Raw genomic sequence first — 21,016 nt, 5'->3', positions numbered from 1 at the left:
AACCCATTAACAAAATGAAAGTTTTATTTGAAAGTCCGGCAGAATAAAATAATTTTTGTTTTATAGCAAATATACTTACCAACGTCTAATTTTACACAAGGTAGAAACCATATGTTTTGTGAATCTTAATAAAATAATAATATGTTACAGCAAATGTTATAATAATGTTAGTTCTGTTATTAAAACTAGTAATAGATAGGAAATTTTCGTAGTTACTTATTTCATTATTTTAGAAAAGTTGGAGCTAATTCAAAAAGAATTTTGCATGTTTCACTTTTGATGTAAGACTGCAAAAAAATTATTCTCATCTGTAAGGAAAGCTTAAAAACAAACATAATGTTTTCACTGAACTTATGTAATGGATCTATATTTAAATATTATGTCTGAAAACATGATGAAGTGATTCTAACAGATTTTTCATTGCACTGATAATATTGATTTGTCAGATGCACTCTTTCATTCGTTGATAATTTTCAAAATTTCAAGTAATTTTACATTGGCATAGGTACGAAGAGAGCTCTGAGATTAAGTTTTTGACATCTTGAGCATTGCAACCATAATTTTTACACAGTGCAAATGTTTATAATACAAATGTGTTATGAAAATAACATATAAGACTCATACAAATCACTAAAAAAAAGAGCGATCGTGCAATTTATAGTTTGTGATAAGAGGTAATGCCTGTTTCAAATAAATTCTGCCCAAGCAACAATCATAATATTCACTGCCAAGTATATTTGTTACAAGGATTACTTCAGCCCAATAATTAGATTCAATAAAATGGATTGGTATATGCTACAAAAATTAATAGTACAGATTCCAGCTACAACAATGGATAGTACAGATAGTGTATTAAACGATATAATTGTAACGAAATTTTTAATAAAATATTATAAAAAATCTTTGTCGACATTATCATAAATTTTTGATTTACAATATTTTTCCCTTATTTGAAAGAGCTTTTTTCACTTTTTTCTTAAACTCACTAAGATCCAAGTTAGTCTTTTGTTCACTGACCTTTTCTCTACTCTCTTTTGGTGGTACAAATACTTGAGCTCGGCGCTCTTTTCTCTTTTTAGCAGCTTCTTCATGTCTAGCCACTTGTTCTTTGCGTTTTTTAGTTCTTTTCTGATCTGCCGTAAGAAAGTACTCACCAGAAGCTATTTCTTTATCTATTTTCCTTTCTAACTGAGGCGGTGGGAAAGGTGTATACTCCTTTTTAATTTTCTTTTTCTTTGGCTGCTTTCGCTTCGACACATTGTTACTCTTCAACTTAGGCAAAAATCTTTCCCAATTTTCATTCTTCAACTTAGGATCTTTAGCAAGCTCGCGCTTGATCATCAATGCCTTAATGTTATAGATTGGATGAATATTTTTCATAGTATCTTCTACAATGCGTCGCACTTGTTGTAAGCCCTTGTATGGCCCTAGTGCAGCTACTGTTTGTCCTTGTACAAGCACATAACAATTGGTTAACAGTTCTATGGATTTTAAAGTACAGCCATTTGGTCCAATGAGCCTAAGCCGCCTTCTGTGAAATTTTTCGTTGTTCCTTACAAAAGACGAGATTTTGATGATATCAGCACCTATGTCATCCTGGAGAACTCGAACTGCTTGCTCAAAAGGCACTGAACGAGACATAAGTTTTATCATATCACGAGCTTTGATAATAATGTATGGATCCCACGTTTTTCGAGTTGTTTTTACAGTCATGCTGCCTTCTAAAAGATTGAGTTCTGCTCTGATATGATGCTCGTTTAGGGCCTTCTGCACAAGTGGCCAACATTCTTTCATGTATTTTTCTCTATACTTTGGAAATACGGTCGCAAAGGAACTTTCTTCGAGAAGCCGGTGCGGGTTATGTTCTGGCTTGAACTCCGGTATTTTCAAGGACCAAGCATCTTCTACGGGGCCTGTTACTCTAGGCAACTCATCCTCAGAATCGCTCATTCTCGACTTTTGATCACGTAGCGTAAGAATTCTAAAAGGATGTTAACATAGATAAATTGTATGACTAATTGACTTTCCTACAAACTTATACATTTACAAAATAAACTGTGATGAAGCATAGGTTACAAATTTGTATCTACATAAGTAACCATATCATGAATGAATGGCTTACGTAGATGAAAACTGAAAAAAGTAATAGTATAATTATCTTTTTACCACTTACTCATGCAAAAATAATTAAAGTCATATTATGCACTTGATCTAAAATCTTGGCTCAAACAAAATTTATAAAAAGTTCTAGCAACTTGTTAATAACAGGTGTAAGAGTTTAAGGGGCTATTCACGGTGCAAAATTTGTACTACAATTAGAAATCAGCCGTGTGTTCCAGTAGCGCTCTCCGACAACTTACCGACAACTTAAACACGACGCAAGATATTGTAAGACATAATCAAGTTGTCAGTAAGTTGTCGGAGAGCGTTACTGGAACACACCCCTGGGGCCGTACCATATAACTATTTTTCTGTACATCGGCTTATGATATAACATAGGCCCGCGGAGCTAAAAACAGTTATATGGTACGGCTCCAGAAAGCACAGGGCAGGGCCGACAGGGCCTCAATGCCCTCAATACAGTCAATACGGCAAGACGGCAAGTTGACGTAAATGTAGTCAGGGGAACTTTGTTCTGTCCCGGACTCTATTATTGAACAGTACTTCACGCCATAGTTCCAAAATAGGGTCCAAGACAGATCAGAGTTCCACTGAGGTACACGCAAGCATACCCAACGCAATGCACAACCATAGAGATATTATAGATATAGAGTAGGAAATGGCAAGCCACCGATTCTTCTGTAAGTGGCAGCGTTGACACGATAAAAAGAGATGCAACATGGAGCTACCCTTCTATCTCTCTCTGTGCTCACTGCTGATTGGCGACAGATGTTTTGCGTATATGTGGGCACAGGCAATCAGTAGCGACCACAGAGAGAGATATAAAGGTAGCTCGATGTTGCATCTCTTTTTAACGTGTCAACGCTTGCACTTACAGGCTTGCTATCTATAATATCTCTATAGTTAACACGACAAATAGAGATGCGACATCGAGTTACCTTTCTGTCTCTCTCTGTGGTCGCTACTGATTGCCTATGGAGCTGTTTACATAGACATTTTTTGCTTAATTCAATGTGAACGTTCATATTGAAAAGGGGGTTCCACTGTTCCGCTAAACTCAAATTGAGTGAACAGACTGAACAGACCTATGCTGTGTTCTCTGTCTGTCAACGTAGTTAAAACCATATAAATATATATAGGCTTTGTTGCCTGATGGAAAAAGAGGTATAGGTCTGCTCAGTCTGTTCACTCAATTTGAGTTTAGCGGAACAGTGGAACACCCTTTTTAATATGAACGTTCACATTGAATTAAGCAAAAAATCTCTATGTGAACAGCTCCTATGCCTACATAAACGTAAAACCATAGACACATAAGAAATGTAGACTGCTCGTTCTTATGTATGGCACTGAAGCACGAGTAAAAAAAAACATGACGTCGAACGTGGGTATCTGTCTCTCTTGCACATTGCCAAAGGTGGGGTCAGTAAACTAAGCCAGCTGGAGCCGTACCATATAACTTTTTTTAGCTTCGCGGGCCTACGTTCTAACATAGACCGATGTACATAAAAATAGTTATATGGTACGGCCCCTGATGCAACCTCCCCGCTGTTGGCAAAATGAGAGAGAGACGGATATACACGTTCGATATTGTGTCTCTACTTGTGCTTAAGTGCCGTACTTAAGAACGAGCAGTCTATTTTTTATATGTCTGTGGCGTCTCAACCACAGCCATAGAGGTATAATAATAGAGTGCGTGATGCCGTGAGTCCGTGACTGCACTCTACGCTCTACGCCACCACTCCTGACCTGATTAGCTATTCTGGTGAGTCCCCTGACAGCGTATATGTATGTGTGTGAGTATAGCAGTGCATCTGCATCAGAGTGGTCAGTGGTCAGTAGTATGCCTGTTAGTATAGCATGTGGTGGCAAGGGGGACGCAGCAGAGAGAGAGAGAGAGAGAGAGAGAGAGAGAGAGAGCGGCTGAAGTGGTAGGATGCACTGCTACACGGAAAAAAGACTGGCACGGCCGCTCGCCCGCTAAAGAGTAGACAGCGCACCCTATAGCTTGGTAAAGTTGCTCACCGAAACTCAGGGCTCGCAGCGAGCCCTGAAGAGGCAAGCGGGAGCTAACGTGTATATATATACACACACATATCGTATAAAATTGTTGGCATGTACGACTTTTCAATAGGCTGTATATATAGTGAGTGAGACAGCGCCACAGGCAAGGTGATACTTGCGGGCCCTGTAGTTAGTACAGTGTAAGCCACCGTGCCTTCCACACCTCTCGTTGTTTCTAGCTTCATTGTCTTTGTCTGATAAGTCGGTTGTAAGTCTGTAAAGTCTGTGAATTGTATCTGTTGTGTTCTACGTCGGTCGGCAGTTTTTATTAAATAAACTTTTTGTTTAACTTGTAATACTCGTTTTTATTATTTCGCGCACCCCCTTTACTCACACCTCTTCAGGTTACGGGCCCCAGACTCGCTTCCACCGCGCGTGATCTTTGTTTGTGTGGGCGAGAGTGATAAAAGGGAGGATGGTGGAAAGGGCTGAAACAGCAAGGGATGGACGGGAGAGTCCGATCGAGGAAGCGGCCGAGAGCGTGACCCCTGATGACCAGGCCGAGTCCGTTGTCGACCAGGCGTTGTCGACGCCAGTCGAGGAAAGGGGAGCAAATCTGGACGCCGGAACCGAGATCAGCGGTAGGTCAACACTTTGTCTTTTTCTTGAGTGATGCCTAGGTTGGACGCTAAGACGTCAGGTTAAAAGGGGATTTCTTGTGCATTCTGAGAAATGCGCAGGATTCCAAGAAACACGTGGCGTCGGTAGCGCGACACGCACATGCAAGAGCGGGGTGGATCGAGAGGGGGACAACATATTGCGGCTGAGGAGAGAGTTCGGTCTCTCTCTCTCCCTTTCGTGATGACGCGAGGCTTTTTGACTGAAAACATATTACGAGGCCGTTTGTGTTTTGTTTTCGTGCTTTCTCGCGTCTCTTGTTCTTGTCGCCTCGACTGTTGTGTGCGCGTTACAATATAAATGTCTGAACTGGGAAAGTTTGAACGTGTGTCGGCAGAAAATTATGTATGTCCTTTCCCGGTGCTTTTTATTAATTGAACTCTAGGCAATAAATATTCAAGGCGGTTTTCAGATTTAGTCAGAAAAGGCTGATATTTTAAAAGCTTACATTTTCTTTTAGATGAGCAAACTATCGATGCTCTGTCGAGAATATGTCGGGGAATTTCATCCCAAGTCAAGTCAGAGGGGCGACAACAAGCTGCTATCTTGTTGGTGGATAAAAGGGGAATAATGGCATGTGTCGGGCAAAGGGATATTCCCGCCAAAGGTGTGTAAACGAAATTATTTTCCGTGTGACTCGCACAGTCACGTTAGACTTGTGTTCGGTCGCGCGCGGCTGTGTGAGTGCCCAGCGTGCAATCGTGCTTTGTGTTCGAGCACGAGAACACGCTTCGGGCCACGTTGACTAGATTCGGCTTGTGTTCGGTCGATTTCTAGTTGACTCCCTGAAAACAATGTCCGTCTTTTGTTTTAGATCACCTGATCGGTGACGATTACAAATACATCGTTGAATTCCTTTGTAAAAAGGGAGGCAAAGTGACGTTGCCAGAAAATCTATTCAGGGAAGACGGGGAATGCGAGGAACCTGCTCGTGATAAACCCGGGTTATTTGAAAAGTCGGTCGATGTGTTTATGAAGAGGTGTGAGTAAAGGGGGTGCGCGAAATAATAAAAACGAGTATTACAAGTTAAACAAAAAGTTTATTTAATAAAAACTGCCGACCGACGTAGAATACAACAGATACAATTCACAGACTTTACAGACTTACAACCGACTTATCAGACAAAGACAATGAAGCTAGAAGCGACGAGAGGTGTGGAAGGCACGGTGGCTTACACTGTACTAAGTACAGGGCCCGCAAGTATCACCTTGCCTGTGGCGCTGTCTCACACACTATATATACAGCCTATTGAAAAGTCGTACATGCCAACACTTTCTCCCGACTTAAGATAGCTAAGTATATTAGACAAAAATTATAATTTAAAATGGATAAATAGATAAATAAATGTGTGTTCTTGACTCGGCTCCACGGCTCTGGGAATGCACCCAAGTAGTCCATGGCTCCTTTATCGCCTATCTGAAACAGAGACAACTTATTAGTTACCAGTCAGAGTCGCAAAAGCTGTTCGCGATTCTGCTAGCAAATTTTTCATGGAGCTCGATCGGTAGAGGTTGTGTGAATATATCGGCCATCTGTTCTTAAGTATTCAGCCATCTGACGTTTACTCTACCATAATTTACACATTCTTTAACATAATGCTCATGAATTTCTGTCATATGTCTTAATTTACCACTGCCTATAATTTTAGCATTTTGCTCAGCTGCCTTATTGTCGCACCATAGATCTGCCGGACACAAAGTATTATTCAGTATGATTTTAATCGAATTATCAACTGCCATCAGTTCTCTACATGCTCCACTCAGTGACACATACTCTGCCTGACATGTTGACAAAGACACATACGTTTGTTTGTGAGTTCTCCATGCCACTGAGTCTCCAAAGATTTTAATTACGTAACCGCTTGTGGTTAGAGACCCTTTGCAGTCGCCAAAACTGGCATCGGAGAATGCTTCCAGCCCTTGATGCCTTCCACAATATCTTAGACCATAAGATTTGGTCCCTGCTAGATACCGAAACACTCTTTTAACCATATTCCAGTCTTCGTTAGTCGGACTTATTTGATGCCTACTCAGCACATTCACTGCATAGCTTATATCCGGACGTACAGTATTGGCAGCATATAATAAGCTCCCAACAGCCTCCCGGTAGGGAACGCTTTCAGTCGATCTGGACTCATTCAAGTCAATCTGCCTTTCTGATTGCTCTCTTTGTTTTCTTTGTTGATTTAACACGTGACCTGTGACCATAGGAGTTTTCACTGGCTTATAATCATCAAACCCAAACTTTTTAAGTATCTTATTTATGTAATTGGTCTGGGTTAAAGTTAGAACTTGGTTTTCTCTGTCTCTTCTGACTTCGATGCCTAAAAACGATTTAACTTCTCCTAGGTCAGTCATTTCAAACTCACTTTGCAGTCTTACCTTTACAGACTTCAATTTACCAGAATCATTACTTGCTATAAGCATGTCATCAACATAGAGAACCAATATCAGGATTTTATCTGCCTCATGCCAAGTAAACAGGCAAGGTTCCAAGATATGAGATCTCAGACCTATTTTCGTTGCTGCCTCAGAGAATCTTTCATGCCATTTTTTCGGACTGACTTTAAGGCCGTAGAGGGCTCTCTGAAGCTTGCATACCTTGCTTTGTTTTTTCAGATCGGAACAGACCAAACCTTCTGGTAACTCCATATATATCTCGTCGTCAAGAGTACCATTTAAAAATGCCGTTTTAACGTCAAGCTGACATGTATTTAAATTTAATTTATTGATTACAGCCAAAGCAGTCCTTATTAAAGTCAGTCTTGACACCGGGGCGTAAGTCTCCGTAAGATCATACTCATTTTTATCTTTAAAACCCCGTATTACCAGCCATGCTTTGTGTTTCTCACATCCTTGAGCATCTACCTTTTTCTTAAGAACCCATCGAGAATCGATGATATTCGGACGTTTACCATTTACCAGTCCTGCAGGTCTGTTTACCAACTTCCAGACTTGATTCTTTGCCATTGAGTCAAGTTTTTCTTGGATGGCTTGATTTCAGCCTTCTTTATCCACAGCCTTCATTGCTTCTATATATGAAGCTGGATCTTTATTTATTTCTGCCAGCAAAGAGTGGTAAACTAGATCTTCCGTATAAATGGCATTATTTCCTGACGTTTCAGTATCACCGTTCTTAAAGATTAAGTCTTTTGTTAATTCTTCCCCGAGAGCTAAGCCCGCAAAGCTAACGTTCTTTACACGACTTTCTTGGACCAAGTTGGCCTCCATTGTTTCTATCAGCCTTTTCGGCCTTCCTCTTTTCCGTTGTACCACCGGGGGCGCTTCCTCCGATGACACTGTCTCTTCTCTTTCCTTTTCGAATTTTAAAAACCACTCGTCTAATTTAATATCTACAGTCACATTTTCCCAGTTTTTAATTGAATTTTTACCAAAAACGTCTCCATACACAAAACGCTCGTTAAATCTGACGTCCCGACTTTCATAAAACTTTCCTTCGTCCGGACAAAGCAGACGATACCCTGTCGGCGTGTATCCTACCATAATTGCTCGTTTTCCTTTTGCATGGAATTTAGTTTCAGTGTTTCTCTGAACTTTCAAATACACGATGCAGTCGAATCTTTTCATCTGACTTAGGTCTGTCCTTTTATTCGGAGCCAGCTTCATTAAAGGGATTTCCATGTTATTTGAGCGATGTGGAGTACGATTGTACGCAAATACAGCTGCGTTTAGTGCCAAGTCCTACATGTTTTCCGGGAGTCCCGAATCACATATCAGAGCTCGGACTTTCATTTGAATTGTTTTGTTCAGCCTTTCTGACGTGCCATTATGTTCAGGGGTATCCGGACAACTCAGTTGGAGTTCAGCTCCAAGGTCATTTAATATTTTTCGCACGGAGCCTCCCGTGTACTCGGTACCCTGATCAGACCTCAGATAACACACTTTAGCTTCAAACCCAAGAAGATTTCTACAGCCTTTAACAAAATTATCTAAACATTCACCCGTATCACTTTTGTTTTTCATCGGTTAAGCAATTGCAAATTTGGAATAATCATCAATAAATACCGAAATAAATCTGTATCTTTTTGGGCAAGAGGGTGGACTAATAATTCCCATTGTATCTGAATGAATTATTTGTAGAGGTTGGGATGCTCGTTCGCGTACCGAAGGGAAAGGCAGTTTTTGGGATTTTGTTCTTAAACACACATCACAAGTCTTAATCACATCATCAAATACGGCTTCTTTCAGACTTTTTACTTCCGGATAGTTTTTCTGCAGTTCCCTTAGATACCCCAACGAAGCATGGCCCAGTCTGACATGCCACAGCATGGCCCCGTTGTTATCTTTGAATTTTTTATAATTTTCGCTAAACGGACTTTGAATGTCTTTTATTTCATCGGTCAGGACTTTTCCGACTTCATGAAATTTTCTGTCATTTATTAAAAATACATCTTCAAAACTGTCATTATTTAACTTACCGACCGAGCTCTCTGAATTTTCCGACTTATTATTTAATTTTATATCTGCAGTTGAATTTTCAGGAATAGTGTGTGCTTTTGACTCAGCCGTCAAGACTTTCATTCTTTTGTTGTCCGACTTAACAAATTCAACCATCCAATAGGGTTTTTCATATATTCCCGATATCTAGACATTTTCAGTATTAGGATCGAAAATACTAATCTCCTTGTCATCTAAATAGATTGACAAGCCCATATCAGCAAATTTCCGAAGCGACAATAAATTCCCGATCAAGTCGCGAGCACACACCACTCCCTGCAACTCAACGTCGTTATTGCAATTTTTAAGCAGCAAATTTCCCACTCCCTCCGTTTTCAAGTCTGCGGATGAGTCTGAGTTTGCACATTTTATTTTACCAATTTTGTTTCTGTCAATATTTGTAAATAATTTTTCTGACTTCGCAAAATGATCAGTAGCTCCCGAATCAGCGATAAATTTAATTTTATTTTTTCCATCCGATTCTGAATTATTTACCCAACCTGCAGAGTTTGAAAACAGAGTATTGGGGGGCTCGATCAACGTCAGAGACTCACCTTTATTTGACCCTGAAGCATCTCGTTTTCTTTTCGTCTCCCGGCCCTGGTCAGAAACTTTCTGCCTTTTGGGATCTTTTTCGTCCCTGACGTTGCTAGAGTCCCTTTTCTGCCCAAAGTTTCGGGAATTGGAGCGGCCTCGGCCACTGCCACGGCCACCGCCGCGGCCACCTCGATTCCCTCGACTTCTACGGCCCTGCCTTTTTAAAATCCCATGAATCAGACTTATTTTGCTCACCACATCTCGGGCTGCTTCTCTTGTGAGCTGGGATGTCATACACGAACGTGCCACACGTGTAACATTTCTTGAGTCCGGTACCTGCCTTCGGACACTTGTCAGCCATGTGGTCCCAGTCATCACAGTTGAAGCAACGGAGACGGTCCTGGGGCCAAGAGGCAGTCAAAGCTGCCCTCGTGGAGCGACCTCCAGTGGCTTCTGCTAGGCCTTCTGACTCGACCTTTAACATGTAGGACATGAAGTTTTCATATGTCATACCCTTTCCATCTCTGTTTTGCATTTTAAGCGTGAAGTCTGTCACCTGCACGCTAGGTACCGCTCCGATTACGGCAGTATAAAAGGCATCTCGCTTTTCTTCTTCAGAAAAGGGACCAGACGTACTTATAGTCTCATAATTTCTGACCAGTTCCTCAAATTTTTCTATGAATTTAGCAACCGATTCTTTCCCTTTGTAAAATTTAATTTCATGCAATTTTTTATGAATCGCGGCCGTTGTAAGGGGCGTCTCCCCCTTTTTAAGTTCTTTCAGACTTTCTAATATTACAACCGGATCTTGAAGATGAAAAGTTCTTAAATGATATTTTTCTGTTACTCTACTTAATAAAATATCTCTGACTTTTAATTTGTCTTCTTTGATCATGTCTTCGTTAGTAAATTCCGTATTTTTAATCGAAGAATCAATGACATATAATAATCCTTTAGACCAGAGTTCAGACTTAAATTTATCGAGAAAAACTTCGAACTTCATATCTTTAGACAGATGGTAATTGTATATGTGTTGAGTATCACGGCCGAATTTATGTATTTGACTGATGGTTGTCGCGAGAAGTTCCGCACTGCCTTTTGACAAATTTTCATTTTTTGTGTCATTCAAGAACATTTTCAATTTGTCTTGCAGACTCACCCGTCTTCTGTCGTTGCGAGGAGTTGATGACTGCAGGGGTGCCCCGGTTGACGATTGGGCCTCGGATGACTCGACCCTGTTCACCCGCTCGCCCAACCGGGACAACCTCTGATCAAAATTGCGCATGACCATAAATATCTCCTCCCTTGTTCTCTCAGCCTCCTGCCTTTCTTCCTCTGCCTTCCTTGCCCGTTCTTCCTCTGCCTTCCTTGCCTCCTCGTTTGCTTTCTCCTGCCTTTCGATCATCTGACTAATCGCGGCCAACATTGAGTCGAAACTGGCCAGCATGGTGTTTTCTGAAAAATTTTCATTTTTCTGTTTATCTGCCATATGCAACTTCGTTTTGCTGACGTTTTCACGTCGTATTGTTGAATTTCTTTTTTCCATTCGCGCTTGTTTGCTACTGCGATCGCGTCCACGTTGAATGCATCATCATCATATTCGTCCTTCGTAACGTATATATTCGTAGCTGGAAGGTCTTGCTTGTTTTTCGCGACCCCACCCAAACTTCTGGTGCTTTTGGAAAGCCATTTCCTCAAGGACATGTTGTTGGGTTAAATGTTATCGTCAATATTTACCAGTAATATATGTATCTCAGGTTTAATTATTACATTAGAGTGGCGATTTAAGATCTGAATTTTATGAATAACGCGATTCTAAAAACTATGAATTCAAGTATAATCTACGTGTAGTGTGCAAAACGTCCCGTAATGGGTTTATTCCTATACAATTTGGGATTACTTGTTAATTTCTTAATCTTGAATGCCCTCGCCTGAGCATAGCTAGTAACCCTAGAAGCGTATAAACATTTTTTACATGATCTACGCCAATGTTGTAACTACCCAGCAAACACAAAGAAATCTTTAAGATGTCTACAAGACGTCTTGCTAAATTGAAAGATTTCTTCAAGAATTTCCAAAAGAAAACCTAAAGACATCTTGTAGAAGTCTAATGTCCATCTAAAAGTCTTATTTAGGAAATCGTATAAGATGTCTTTACGATTTCTTTTAGAAATTTCTCAAAGAAGGCTTTTAGACATCTTTCGAGAGGTGTATATAAATAGTATGAAACAATAAAAGAGAAAGGCCAAATTAAACTCAATTTTATCATCTTTTATAACTTTAATACTTTAAATTTCACAAACTATTTAAATACTGACAACATAATAAAGTTATAAAATATCGTTTTACTACCTGTTTAATTGATTTATAAATGTAACACTAATTTTTATTTTTCAAAAAATATGATAAAAAATGAAATAATTAAGAAGTATACACTTGATGTTATTAGTGTTATGGTGACAAATATGAAGCAAAATTAAGACAATCGGTCATAAAAAAACTCTACGGTGTAATAATTCAAGACTTGGCTGTTAAAAAAATTATCGTAACTCTTTAAGGACAAAATTATTCTTTTTCATTTCTTTGTCTCTCTCTTTCGATTCGCTCGTTCTTGTACCTTATCCTGTCACTAGACTTTTGGATCCAAATTTTAATCCGCTCAAAAACTTTCTCTTCCGTGACATTATATTTATTTCTGATCATTTCTAAAAAAATATATTTTAATAATTAATTAAAGAAACTAGTAATTTTCTTAGGATGTCTGAAGTTTAAATTGTTTACCGTTAATTATTTTTGGGAAGTTATAAGAGTCGACACGCAATTTATTTTCTTTATGTATTTTCCAAGTCAATTGGTTTGCTAGTGGATCTGTAATAATTTTTTCCATTATATTCGCCACTTCTTTTTGCATATCACGACCACCGATACTACTAATTTTTTCAATCTGTAAAAGAATAGGCTTTAAATTGTCATACTAGAGGTAAGCATACATTGATGTTAATAACAACAGATATTTAAAAAAGGCACATTGTTATTGATAAAAAGTAAAAAATTACACTTACAAATTGGTTTTTTAAAGCTTGGTGCTGAACTTTGTGTATATCACTGTCAAATTTTTTCAATTCATTCTTATCAGAAATTGGTAACATTTGAAGAAGATTAAATGAAGACTGCATGTCTTGTACAGCTCTTTGTCTACCGCCTGGTCCATAATTACGCATCATCATCTGCTCAATACTTCTTAAAATTAATAAATTTTCATTTTGCTTTTTTAAAGACTCTAACAATAGAGTTCTGCAGGCATCTATAACATAAACAATAGCAATTAAAACATTTTTCTAATAGTCGTTCTTTTGCTTGCTTACATAACAAAAAAAAATATGTATGTATATTTTTTACTGCAGCATGTTGTTTTGTCATGGAGAGCACCCTCAATTTCGACGTAGTCAGTGGTTCCCCCGCTTGCTTCTGTGGATACCATATCAGGAGTTTTGGTTCTGATATCATTACGTTCTTCGACTTGAAAATCATTATTAGGACTCAAGTTAACATCTTCGTCCTCTGGTATCTGCCCACGAAAGTCATCTTCATCGAATAACTCGTCTTCTATAGAGAATCATAAGAAAATCTTCACATAATGTTTTTTCTTAAATTACACATATGTTTTACCTGATTTTTCAGCTGTCTGATCTTCATAATAGCTACTCGATGAAGGTGACGCAGAGTTATTTTTTGAGGTAGTATGTTTGTCCCTTTGTGTTTGCGGAAGCTTTGTCCTTGCAGCTGTATTTGTAGATTCCAGTGGTTTATTGTTGCAAATAGTTTCAGGAGATTCCAATAGTCTGTTTTCATTCAAAGGATTGACGACTATAAAACATTATTAAATGAATCATACATTTGTAAATACATATTTAGTAACAAAAAATCAATTAAATAATTAAATAACCTTTTGTGTTGGAATATGTGAATGTTTTTTTCAAAAGTGAGTTTCCCGAAGGTACCGGTGGTGGCTCAATACAGGTATTACTACTTTGAGTCTTGTGTTGTTTTTGCAAAAGTGTCGACAGCATTTTTTGAGAGATTTTCATCTTTTTTGTTCCAGGCTCTATATAATTAAAGCATATATACATTATAAAAACACAGTTAATGAATTTAATTGAAAAAATCAACTAATAAACAGCATATTTTATATCTAGGGACGATTTGTACACTAGACGGACAAGATTGTCGTATATTGCCGTATGTTTATAGTTGTTACCATAGCTTTTGCGCTCTTTAATTACTTAGCACCCACCAACAAACAAAGTACTCCATCGCCAGAGAGTGCCAACCGATTAGTGGGCCCAAAGTGTGTCCCAGGACGTAAAGCCCTGTTCGAGTGCCAAAAATAATAAATTTCGTACCTAGTGATATATATATATATATATCACCAGGGCAAGCATCGAGCTCGAGGAATAATAAAAAAAGTACCTTGAGCTTCGGAGCTTCTTTTGTTGCTAGCATTGGACATTAAAGCTTGTAACTCAGTCTTGCTTATAGTAATAGTTGTTACAGATCTTCCATCTGAATTTTGAGTCTTAGAAGAGTTTGTATTGGACCCAGACATTCTTGCTGGTAATTGAATCAATATCTAGATATCGTAGAATATTATTGGAGCAGCATTGAAATCTGTGAAAATGAGTTTGAAATTTTGTTATTGCGTAACATACTATATATTGTAACCTCGACTCTAACCCTAAAAGTCTAATGTATGACGATAAAAAGTTTAATTTTTTAAAAATTAATTATTTTTTAAAAGCGTAAATTTTTATGTATTTTTGAACTAAATGGTACATTTCTATCTGCGCAATGTTGATGAGAAGCGAAAGACATTTTTTTTATTGAGAGCGCAAAATCGTGGGCTTAGGGAAAACCAAAGTTTTCTACACTTTTTTTATTTATTGGCCAAATTTTTGGCAAAAATGTATTTCAAGTAAAAAAAAAAAAAAAAAAAAAATACATTAGCAAAACTGAAAAATGTTTTAATAGTACTAAATACGTTTGACATTTATAATTAAGTAATTATTTATTATTTTAAGTAAAAAAAAAAAAAAAATACATTAGCAAAATTTTTTAATAGTACTTAACACGTTTGACTTCTATAATTAGGTAATTATTTATTATTTTAAGTCAAAAAAAAAAAAAAAATACTATCGAAATATTTTTTAATAGTACTAAACACGTTTGAAATTTATCATTAGGTAATTATTTATTATTTAATAAAAAATTAAATAAAAAAAAAAAAAAAAATTATATACATTAGCAAAAATATAAAACTTTTGAATGGTACTAAATACGTTTGAAATTCATAATTAAGTAATTATGTTATTATTCTAAGTAATAAAAAAAAAAAAAAAAAAAAAAAAAAATTATATACATTAGCAATATTGTAAAACTTTTTAATGGTACTAAATACGTTTGACATTTATAATTACATAATTATTTATTTTTTGAAGTAAAAAAAAAAAAATTGATTTGTGGAATTATTAAAAACTATTAATAATAAAACTTAATCGTCTGGCATATTACAGTGCAATAATGGAAAAATATAAGAGGTACCGTTACAAAAAATACGGAAACCTTTTTTGGCTATATCGTCAACATACCACATTTTAAGATCAGAAAAATGCTGTGATTGTGCAATACCCAAAAATCGAGAGTCTATTGGGTAATGATCGATACTTTTGCACTCAAGAAACTCAAGCCCAAGGATAACTGGCCTACTTTCATAATGACATATGTTTTGGATCACTACAATTGCATTACTTTTCAAATAACAACAATTATTTGGTCTCGAGTTGGAAAGAGTAAAATCCCTAAAGTCAATTGCTTTGTGAGCGTCATAACAATTTTCTGGAAGATCTTGGGTTACGGGTGTTCTTAGTATGTACGAATTATGGGGTAATTTTCTACAAGTTTTCACGATTTGTGCTTTCGATTTTTCGTTCAGTCTTTTAATTATTTGTGTTAGAACGTATGATCCCTTACGTACAAGTTTTTTTATATATTGCAAGTGATTTTCAAAACTTATAACACTGAAATTATCTAATGGACCGAAACGAAGAACATCGTCACATAAATGAAGAAGATTGTGGACGTTAAATATCACGTTGTGACTTCCAAAAAGATTTTTCATTGAATCGACATACTGTTCTAACAAGTCTTTGGCTAGCTTATTATTTTTGAAGCACTCTTCAGAATCATACAATATACGCAGGGCACAATTAAGTGAATTAAAGTGAAATAAAAATTGCTCAGGTACATGCCCTTGAAATAGTATAGGAGCAGTATATAAAACAGCCATACGGAGCTCAGTCGCCTTATATCTATTCACTTCGGCTAAAGATCTTGTCTTGCGTACGAACTCGGAAGGTACCCACTGTCTGAATGACATGACACGGCTATTAAGCTCACTTTTTCCAATTTTATCAGGATCGGGTCCACAACACATATGAATAAGCATTTTTAGATGCTTTTTTACGACACCTTCGTCCAACAGATGCATGGGATCGAGGGGAACCTGTTGTGTTAAGCTAATTACGTTTTCTAAAGGTGACACAAAGTTTTTATACTTATCAGGAACTCCCTTTCTGAAATCGTTATCAGTTCTGAGAGGAGATTTAAAATCTAAAAATACACGCCTATGTTTGATTGTTTCTCCCGATTGCTCGCATTTACCACACCTACTGTTATGTGGAGGAAACATCATTATATAATTGCGAGCAACCGTATCAGCTGCAAAAAGTTTCATTTTAACAGTACGATGTTTATCTTTAAAGGTAAAGCCAACATCACGCAGTCGCACGTACTCTACCAACAGAGGATCGAGGAATAGATGAACATCTGATGGCTTTTTTTCTCCATGAAAAATGCCAACAACAAACGGCTCACAAGACCCTATACTATAATTTTCGATTCTCATGAGGATAGGCCAAACTAGGCTAGGTGAACTTTTTAAAAGGGGCAAACCATCAATGTTTAAGTTGATTACAATTTTATTGGGGATATATTTTTCATTCAAAACATTTAACTGCTCACAGAGAGCTTTCTCTAAGCCATAGTGAACGTATGAGCCTCCCCCTAAAGGTATAATTTCAATGTGTCGAGGAGTTTGCAGTAAAGTTCGTGCATCACTAGGAAGATCAGGATGATTATGCATTTTCAATATCTTCAATAAATCAGTTAAAGCATTTTGTTTTATCTGATATTTAACAGCCCAGGTACACAAATAATCTTTCAAAGATAAATCCTTATTGACATTTAGAACATCTGCAAAATCCTCAACTTCCAACTCAAAATTGGAATCTGAACTAGAGTCAAATACACTGACGTTATCACCTTCACTATAATCTGAGTGGATTAAATCATCCAAATTAGAGCAAATACTTTCATTCAGTTCATCCCCATTGGCATCAAATTCTTCCACTTCATTAAAATCAAACATTACATGGTTCACATTGTGTTCAACATTATTATCTAAAATTATTGGCTCAACATCAATTTTTTCTTTTTTTTTTGTATTAGAAGCTTTAATAATTTTACTCAAAGTTTCATTGAATCTGACAGCTAAACGTCTCTTTTTTTGCTTGTTTGATAAAAAACAAAACGGTTTTTTTTCCATAATAATTAATTAGAATTGAAATAACAAAAGTATATAGCTCGTTCACTTAAAAAAAAGAATCACAAAAAAAACCCGTTCATTGATAAACATGCTAAGTATAACCTATCGAACTTATATTGATGTACTGTGGACATATGGTAGCTTAATGAAAACAAAAAGTTCTACAAATTAATACATGGTTCAATACTCTTACTTTGGTCAATGTTAAAAGATATATTTTTCCACTGGGTAATGATACGGATTGACGTGAAAACGGATTGATAACAATGCTGCAGACACTATTTTATGACATCTCTTTTTTATATGCACACATATATATTATGTATAAGGATTCGAATTTCTTGTTCAAGAAATCTGCAAGATTTCTTTATACATCAGTTCCTTGTTCGAGGATATTGAATGTATGTAGTACCCCATTTCATCGCCAGATGACGCCACAGTTCGGAGACAAAAAGAATTTTTTTTTTTTTTTTTTTTGCAGCGCGCCTCGCACGCTCCCGTCATCTACTCCTGAACTCATTCCTTTTTTGGCGTCCGGTGACGTTACACGTTCGGTATGGACAAACTTCAAACCTTGGAGAACAAGCGTGTTCAACTTCAGGAGAAGTTGGATGCCTTGACTAACGAGATGTTCACTCTCCAAGAAGTTGAAAATCAAGACGAGGAGTTAAATATACAGGGTAAGAATAACTTCCTTTCCTACTTTTCGTTTTGTTTCAGGTCCTTGCCACCATCTTGATTCCAGGCGGATAGCACAGGGCGACGACACGTGCTAAAGCGTAGTTGAAGAAGGATACGAAAATTTTCGTATTTATACAGGGCTGTCAGCCTATGTTACGCCGGCTGAACCACATTATTTAGTAGTGGACAGCAAGGCTTAAGACCATTGGGTCTTTCATACATGATAATATTTATAAGAAAGGTGGGAATCACTTTCAATATAATAAGCCGATTCCATCTTTCACAGATATCCTTGCCTTGGACAAACAGGCTGATAGAAGCGAGGGCGAGCGAGAGGCACACGGAGAGGACCAAGGGGACGAAGAAGAAGAGGAAGAAGAAGATGTAAATGGTCTTTTCTTAGGCGCCGATCCATCCAAACCGCCACTAGGAGTGGTCGCGCGGGTGAAGAAGTGGACTAAGGAAGGCTTAACAAAGGAGGAGAGAGAGAAAATTCTCCAGAATGTCCCGATAAAAGGCAGCATTAATATAGAGCCGCCTGAGTTAAACAAAGAAATAGCTTCCGGCCTTGCTAAAGTGGCATCAAGGGATGGTCACTTTCGGACACACCAAAGAGAAGCAGCAGCCGCGCTATCGTCATCGATCGCAGCTTATTATTTGGTTAAAGAGGGACTACAAGCCTCGGCAGAAAGATCGACTTCATTAGGAAACTTGTCAAACGCTATTAAGTTGTCAGCAGATTTGTTCTTTCAAATCAACACGGCTAGGAAGGTTTACGCGACCGGTGGCTTGGACGAAAAGATGCAAAAGGCCCTCAAAGCAGTGGAGTCTACGGAGTGGCTGTTTGGTGACGATGTCAAAGGGTTGGTTGAGAAGACCAAATCCCTGGAAAAGGTCTCGAAGGATCTACATCAAAAACAAAAAGTCCCACTGCGACTAGTGTCTCAGAATCATTTAAACCGGAAAGACTCCTTTGCCAAAAGAGAGGGGCGGGGGAGTTACAACAGCCCTCGTTATCAAAACGCATTATCCTCTCGTCACCCATATCAGAGCAGTATAAGAGCCCAACCGGTGAAAAGGAATTACAGTCAGACCCAACCTCAAAGACCGAGACAATAAATCAGGTAAGAGCGGCAGGAAAACTGCAATTTTATACATTGAACTGGATGTGTATAACAAAGGATACCTTTGTCTTGGAAGCCATAAAGGGGTATAGCCTAGACTTACTTTTCGAGCCTTACCAGGAGGCAATACCTTGTCAAATAATGAGTAAGGAAGAACAGGACCGAATCGGGGGAGAGATTAATAAATTACTGGAATCAGGGGCAGTCGAAAGATGCTTGGAAGTAGAGGGACAATTTGTATCTACTTATTTTCTAGTTCCAAAGCCGGATGGATCATCTAGATTTGTGTTAAATTTGAAGAAATTTAATAAGAGTTGTAACGTAGCACATTTTAAGATGGAGGATATGCGTACAGCGCTCACTTTACTAGACCTGGGAGACTGGATGGTCAAGATCGACCTTAAAGACGCATATCACGCGGTACCTATAGAGCCAGCATATAGGAAATATTTAAGATTTAGTTTTGAAGGGTCTCTCTATCAATTTAAGGTTTTGCCATTCGGGTTATCATCGGCTCCGTGGTTATTTACAAAATTAATTAGACCTATCCTAACACACGTAAGAGAGCAGGGTTTTAAAATCATAGCATATCTAGACGATTTCTTGATTTTTGGCGAGTCTCGTGACCAATGCGAAAGACGGGGAAGCGCGCTGGTATCATTATTGCTATCACTGGGTTTTGATATCAATTGGAGTAAGAGTTGTTTGATTCCGAGTAGGCAAGCCATTTTTCTAGGATTAATCATAGACTCAGCTCGTATGAGACTATCCCTCCCATTGGACAAGAGGTTAGGTATTAAAGCATTGACGACGAAGCTTATAAAGACGACGAAGGTATCGCTGGAAAATTTAGCTAGAGTCATAGGAACACTAGTGGCAGCCTGCCCCACGGTAGCGTACGGCTGGCTTTACTTTAAAGAGTTAGAAAAATTGAAACAAAGAGCGCTGGCTACACATGGGTATAAAAAAGGATTAAAGATCCAATTGTCATACAAAACAAGAGAAGATCTCTGGTGGTGGAACAAGCAAATCATGCTAGTGAACAATAGGATTAGGAGTTGCGCCTTTGAGATGGAAATTTTTTCAGACGCCTCACAAACGGGCTGGGGCGCGACGTGTGGAGAGTTAAAAACTCATGGCCTTTTGAGCGCAATGGAAAGAGAAAAACATATTAATTGGTTAGAAATAAAGGCAGCGTCTTTAGCCATCAGATGCTTTGCTAACTCTCGTTTTGATGCTCAGATTTTACTGCGCATAGACAATGTGACAGCACTGGCATACATTAATAAAATGGGGGGAACTAAACATCAAGATCTCCATGAGGTGAACAAAGACCTATGGCTCTGGTGTGAGGAGAAAAGGATTTGGGTTTTCGCGGAGTACGTCGCGTCTAAGGAAAATCCAGCAGATGAAGGCTCTAGAATTAATAATCTAGATACAGAGTGGGAACTGTCAGATAGGGCATTTCGGGACATCTGCAGAGCCTTCGAGAAGCCTTCGATAGACTTGTTCGCATCTAGGATTAATGCCAAGTGTTTAAGATATTGCTCCTGGGACAGAGACGCAGGTGCGCTAGCCGTTAACGCTCTCACTATCCCATGGACCAACGAGTTTTGGTACGCCTTTCCTCCCTTTGCCTTAATACCAAGAATAATAAAGAAAACCAAAGAGGAGGGCGCGTGTGGTATCCTAGTTGTCCCTTTATGGCCTTTGCAAGCTTGGTATCCAGAGTTTCATAGGTTACTTATAAGAAAGC

At 38.1% G+C, this 21,016-nt stretch overlaps 1 protein-coding gene across 1 annotated transcript; it reads right to left on the bottom strand.

Moving 5' to 3' along the window:
* Window positions 1-365: 365 nt before the first annotated feature.
* On the bottom strand, window positions 366-2,309 carry LOC149376088 (KRR1 small subunit processome component homolog). Its single transcript, XM_089589528.1, has 2 exons — window positions 2,174-2,309; window positions 366-1,981 (listed from the first exon to the last, which is right to left on the bottom strand). Exon 2 carries the CDS (start codon window positions 1,948-1,950, stop codon window positions 931-933), a length of 1,020 nt encoding a protein of 339 aa, XP_089445654.1. The 5' UTR covers window positions 1,951-1,981; window positions 2,174-2,309; the 3' UTR covers window positions 366-930.
* Between the last annotated feature and the right edge of the window lie 18,707 nt (window positions 2,310-21,016).

This window comes from Copidosoma floridanum, unplaced genomic scaffold (genome assembly GCF_036245765.1).
Source record: "Copidosoma floridanum isolate Cflo_tuat_1 unplaced genomic scaffold, Cflo_Japanese_pri ptg000001l, whole genome shotgun sequence".
NCBI classification, from domain to species: domain Eukaryota; kingdom Metazoa; phylum Arthropoda; class Insecta; order Hymenoptera; family Encyrtidae; genus Copidosoma; species Copidosoma floridanum.
The sequence above is the reverse complement of the archived record's forward strand: the minus strand, read 5'-3'. Positions and strand labels throughout refer to the sequence as shown.